At 33.9% G+C, this 6,160-nt stretch overlaps 1 protein-coding gene across 1 annotated transcript; it reads right to left on the bottom strand.

Annotated features, from left to right (window-relative positions):
* Positions 1-2,938: 2,938 nt before the first annotated feature.
* LOC112905978 (granzyme-like protein 1) lies at positions 2,939-5,753 on the bottom strand. Its single transcript, XM_025979476.1, has 3 exons — positions 5,677-5,753; positions 4,376-4,661; positions 2,939-4,255 (listed from the first exon to the last, which is right to left on the bottom strand). Exons 1-3 carry the CDS (start codon positions 5,717-5,719, stop codon positions 4,009-4,011), a joined length of 576 nt encoding a protein of 191 aa, XP_025835261.1. The 5' UTR covers positions 5,720-5,753; the 3' UTR covers positions 2,939-4,008.
* Positions 5,754-6,160: the final 407 nt, after the last annotated feature.

Genomic DNA, 6,160 nt, shown 5'->3' with positions numbered 1-6,160 from the left:
ATGTATACATTTTCTGGGAGTTCTATGAATTCCGATATTGCACTATAAAATGTATAAAACTAATGCTTTCTGTGAATAAAATGAATAAAACACGTTAGTAAACTGAGAATCAGAGTTATCTGTGTTTACGCGGTTCTAGTGCGATCGCCTGATGTACATGCATTGGTGACGTTATTGTTTGGTTAGGTTAGGTTTGGAGATGTATATGCATTAGTGACGTTAGTGTATGGTTATTAGGTAAATGTCCCTGTTGCTATGTTGGAATAATGTCTTCGAAAGGTACGCTTCATTATGATGTCCGCGCTCAACATCAGCATTATCACCTCTACAACATACTAAAAATTCAAGGTCATTGTATTTGCTAAAACAAAGATAACCTGGTCATATTATTCTAACATCTAACATACCAACCAGCCATATAAAGGCAGGAGCATTGAGTCAACTCCAGTCTGTCATAAATCTCTTTAACCAAAAAATGACGTCATCAATGGATATAGGTACATCTCCAAATAGCCTGCCGTATTATTACCGATTTAGCATTACCTGTAATACATTCCCGATTGCTATTTAGGAAATGTATAGATTTCCTAGGAAATATGTCTAATATAATTTATTACACACATTTCCGGGCGATTTTAGGAATTATATACATTTCCTAGGAAATGTATACAATGACGGATATAATACATTTCCGGTAACATATACACCGATGCAGTAATCAACAATCGCATTTTTATTTTGTCTATTAGTATGCCGTTGTCATGTAAAGACACGAATTTAACCTTAACACCATTATTTTTAGGTGTCGTTTAAGTATTATGTAAGCATCAAAAGGGGTAAGGGTCTTTGCTTTGCCTATTTTTGATGACATGGGGACGAAGGGATCTCGATGACGATTACGCCAGCAATATTTGTACGGACGGGGGTGATAGTTCCGTCATTGGCATGACGCCGGCCTCTTGGATAAAAAGTCACGCAACTGTCACGTATCCATTTGGACGCACCTTAATAATAAAAAATAAATTTGAACCAGAGTGACGAAAGAGTCGCAATGACAGTGTGCAGTTTAGTTATTGTTTCCTGTTTTGTCAACTACTCAGTCGGTTAAAAGTAATATATGCTAATTACTCAAAATTCAATAGAGAAGTCGACGGTTTCAACTGTTTTAATTTTGGAAAGTACAAAGCTCTTTCCAGAATGCAATGTGTGCACTCTCAACTTCAATTGTTATTATTGTAAGGTCATTACGTTTTCAGTTTATCCAATTACGTACTTGCTTAATTCAGTCGTTTAGGGCTTTTCGGGATTAGAGTGGTTCAGAATTATCCAATTAGCAAATGACTTGAAACAAAATCGAATTAGCTATTTGGCAATTAAATTTTCCACGTCGGGCCATTCTGTTTTCCCATTATATGCTAAAACGTTGCCGCTCTCTAATGCACACGGCAGATTATTCGGATAGATCAATTTCAATTTAGAAAAACTAACAAACATTTTATTTAACCCAGCAACAGATGAGGTTCACATATTGATAAAATAGGTATATGTATACTGTGTTGGTATGTGTGCTTACAAAGTTTATATAAACCTAAAATTTTTGCAATTGAGACCAAAATTCTAGCGAGGAAACACAATTGGTGGCTCTAGTCTAGGAGATCACTGTTGTTCGTTGATTGGAGCAGCACGATATTTCCAAAACATTGTTTAAATAAATATGTAATTATTATTACGTATACGGGGAGAAACAAAATTAAGTGCCGAACTTGCAGGAGTTCAATTCCGGCCCTGGCAAAGAAATACGACTCGCAATGCTGCACTCAATCAGCTGGTAATCAGTTTGGAATTTGTTTTGTATTTTTTTGCTCATGTGTTGTTTAATTGTTAGATTAGATTAAGTGTAATTTAGGGTGTCTGATATTTAATTTTGTTTGTAAACTTACAATCACCCGAAAAAGACAACGCGCCTTGGCAATACCTCAATGGCAGTGTGGAAATTTGTCTTAACAGAATTACAATTATCCAGGTGAACCTCACTTATCGATTAATATTTACGTAGCTTGCGTTTCTTGTTTCTTTTGTGTTAATACATTTACATAGTGCTGCTTGTAGTGTATTTATTTAATTTAGATAGTGTAGTACTGAATTGTTTATGTTTATCTTAGATATTAGATGATCGACAATGTTCACAATTTCCATTTAAGTAGCTGCAGAGTTTTTATCACACTATGCTTTTCGATAAATATCTATGTTCACAATTCACTCACAGGACCGGCTTTGATTGTGAATTTTTGTGATCTTCTTAAAGTTTCTTTTGCCCTTAATCTACCTTAAAATGGCGTTAATAAAATATATCTTTACGAACCGTTTTTGCTCTAATTATTTGTAGTTTGGAGAGTAATTTCTTATCATTTTGATATAAAAATAATAAATATGGTATCATCTATAACAGCATTTTAAATTTTCTTTTATGTATTTATTTTTAATTTGTTAACATAAATTTTATTGGATGTCTACTCCTTTCACTATTAGTCATCCTTTGTTTGGGATTAGATGTTGTTTGTGTAATCAAGTAATCACTAATCACGATCATTAATGTGCAATCAGCAATCTTCGGAGTCACATGATTTAATTTAAGAATACATATCCATGCTTTTACTTTCTAATTTTTTTAAATTTCCAAGTAGGTATATGTTCGACTTGCATCACACATATTGTCAAATTTTGGGAAGGTATGAAATAAAACAATTTTTTTATTGACCTACTATTACAGCCCCCTAACAAGGCATGCGCAGATACTTCTGGTTGTCGAATGACTANTAAACATTTTCGTTTAGTACTGTACAGTTCTAGTCGATCTCCTAAGAACGCCCATCGAGCGCTCTGCTCGTTCAAGCTTGTTCCAACTATTTCTGTCTTGCTCACGCCTAGTGTGTATTCTTTCTATTTTCGCGCAGATTTCGTCAAGGTCACAATTCTAACAAATTGAAATAGACTGTACAATGATGTTTTATATGTCATGGGCCTGTTATTACTATGTGTGTATCTATGCAATATTATTGAAATTGTATAATATTGACATATTAGTCTACTGGGGCTTATAAACGAGTACTTATACCTTAACACCGAAATGTGACAGAAATGGGTCTCCAGTACAGACCATTATTACCAGGAGTCTCCAGAAAACTATGTTAAACTAATGAGAAAATAAAATCCGAATTTTTGTTTATACAGATAAGCGAATCACCTTGGGGAATCCCCTGGAACGTCTTGTTGTAGGATAAAAGGATATCCTTCAAAAAATATTATATTACATACATACCAACCATCGAAAACAATTACTTTTCTCAAAGTAGGTGAAAAATGTTTGTGATACATAATCGAAACGAAAAGGTTTGCTAATTAAGAAATTTAAAATCGGTAAAAGAATCGAGATAATTTCCTTGTATTCTCAACTCAAAAATCCTGAACGATCATCACATTTCGTCTGCTCAAAAGAGTTGGTTACTTCTTTCGTATTTTTCTTAATGCTTAGCTGCTTGCTAGGTGACAGCATTAAGGGAATTAGAAGACAGCATTTTAAAATCTGTTGGTCCATCTACGAATTTATACTCTCTAGCTAAAATAGCAATTTTTAAAAAAGGAAAAGTTAGAGAAAATGATTTCGTCGGGTTGCTGAGCACTCTAATTTTTATGAGTTTTCTCTCCATGCTCTAAATTTTGCCGCTCCCCGTTTCTGCCGCTTTGGGCGTTTACCCAGCTGCCTTCCCCTGACAGTATGGCTGTATTAGCACAACCTAAACGAAGGAATTCAGCTATTACCACATTCCCAGAAAATTCCAAACAACCACAGCAACTGGCGATAAGTAGAATAAACCATCTGTCTATCCGAAACTTAGATGAAGCCCATCTACATACTCACCGAAGAAGGAAAAGCAAATTCTAAACCATCAAGACCAAATATCAAAACCGCTTCAAATAATGCCGTCTGTGAATGTCTTAGTCCTTTCGTTAATTAGTTGAGTTGTTTTGGTTTAGTGTGTCTGAAATAGCTGATCTGCACTTACTGGTTAGTTGTTTTCCCGTAACTTCTAATGTGTATTTAAGAGAAAATAATAATCGCCGTCCCCATGCTATTTGTTGCGCAATGTCCTTTAGTTTATACGAAGTTGGCGGTAGTTCAACTTTATTTACAGCTGAATTGAATGTCAAGGGAAATTCGAGCATTATTAATGCAATGTTGTAAGTTCCGGTAACACTAAAACATATGAAAAACAGAGAGCATTATCGTAATAACAAAATCTGACCAATAAACAAATTCTTCAGAATGCTTTTAAGCGTTTGAATTTACTAGAGAATGGTTTGCACTTACACTTACCTACTGTATGAGGGGTGAATCTTCACCTTTTTTACTTTTCCCATTTGTCTAAAAGGCGAAATTTCATTCATTTGCTGAATACCAGTAATTATTGCTATAGGTGACATACTAACGCAGTTGGCAGTGGTCAGTACATAGCTTTCGGAAATTATAACCCCACCACATCTCGTAATTAGGGGAACATTATATTTGTACACCAGTTGAACATGGTACGGAAACTCAGTTAGGTCAACAGTAATCTTTCTTTTAAAGCGATATTGAGAAATTTCTTCAGTTAAAGGCGAACCTGCAAAGAAAACATCAATCTGATTGAATGCGTATTGTGCCCCTACTCATTACGAATATATTAAAAATATATGATTAAGAGAAGCCAAAATGGTCAGTGAGTATTCACAAGATCATGTTATGGGATATGGATATTTTGGTTTTGAAAATTTCAGCCACATCAAGTTATTGGTTGTATTCTGTCGCCATCTACTGACATTTGCAGGTGACTGTGGTATTTTATATAATTGACATGGACATTGACAGGCTAATACATAAAACAAACCAATAAAGAACATTAAGTTTTTGATTTGAAATTTTGAAACCTGAAATACTGCTTTCCTTATCGTACCTGATGAAGCCATTATATGGCAAAACAATTGTTGTGGAAAGTTAAGCAATATTTGAAATCTAGTGTGATTTCAATTTATTGGCAGTAGATGTATGTCATCTGCTGTTGTTCATTGTTAACTGTAATATTTCATTAATTTCTTAAGGGCCATAGGCACACACATATATCTACTTCTTCTACAAATCTACAAATGATATCGACAACTGCCTGTCAGTTCAGAGATCTTGACTCAGTTGGATTTAGAAGCATCCACAATTGAAATAAAAATTTGCAGTGGGTCACTCAGAAACTATTTGTTAAAGTCACCTGCTGCAGGTATATGTATATACGATCGAAATCCAATATGGCGGACATCCATGTACTTCGTTCACGTACTAAACTACATTAATAAGAAATGTTAAGATATTGGTCAGCTATCAGCTTATCAAAACTACCACATGTGGTTCGCGATTTCTTATCAGCTTTGCTTAAACCATAAGTAGTTTCAATGGCGGTTTCGGAAAATTGCTGCCCAACTGTTCTCTGTTTTCAGAGCCATGTTTTCTCTTATTTTGAACCAAGTATAAAATATTGAAATTTTCGCTGTTACGTTTTGGTGTTAGGTTTTTTTACAGTAGATATTCACTTATTTAATAACACTGGGAAGTTTTAGCAATTCTATTATTAGCAAATCATATTAACATACCTGTGACAGCGGACACAGTTAAAAACAAAACAAAGAATTTCATGTCTGTGATTTGTTGCTTACAATTGATGTTATTTCCAACAATACCTATTTATTTATGTGCTTATCTCATAAAAAATATTCAACAAATTTCGTAATCGAAAATAGTGTAAAATGCTTTCCTGAAAACTAATTGTACTATTTTTTATTGCGTAACTATCAAAGTATTTTCCAAATAATAAAAATACGCAATGTTGGGTTTTATTTCTTTTACGATTTTTATTAATCTTTCTACTTCATAAATTGCACACCTGCTGCTTTGTGAAGTAACATAAAAATGATGAAATGATTTATTTCCAAATGAACGAAGAAGTAAAAAATAATTCTAAAAATAGTTAAGTATATAAATATCAATTATATTTTTTCTGGTGACCACATATTACAAATTTTTTGTTACGATAGTTGGACTGGAGGTGGTGACCTCCGATTTTATACACAATGTTTT

This window comes from Agrilus planipennis, unplaced genomic scaffold (genome assembly GCF_000699045.2).
Source record: "Agrilus planipennis isolate EAB-ADULT unplaced genomic scaffold, Apla_2.0 scaffold1025, whole genome shotgun sequence".
In the NCBI taxonomy this organism is placed as follows: domain Eukaryota; kingdom Metazoa; phylum Arthropoda; class Insecta; order Coleoptera; family Buprestidae; genus Agrilus; species Agrilus planipennis.
This window is presented reverse-complemented; position numbering and strand designations above follow the sequence as displayed.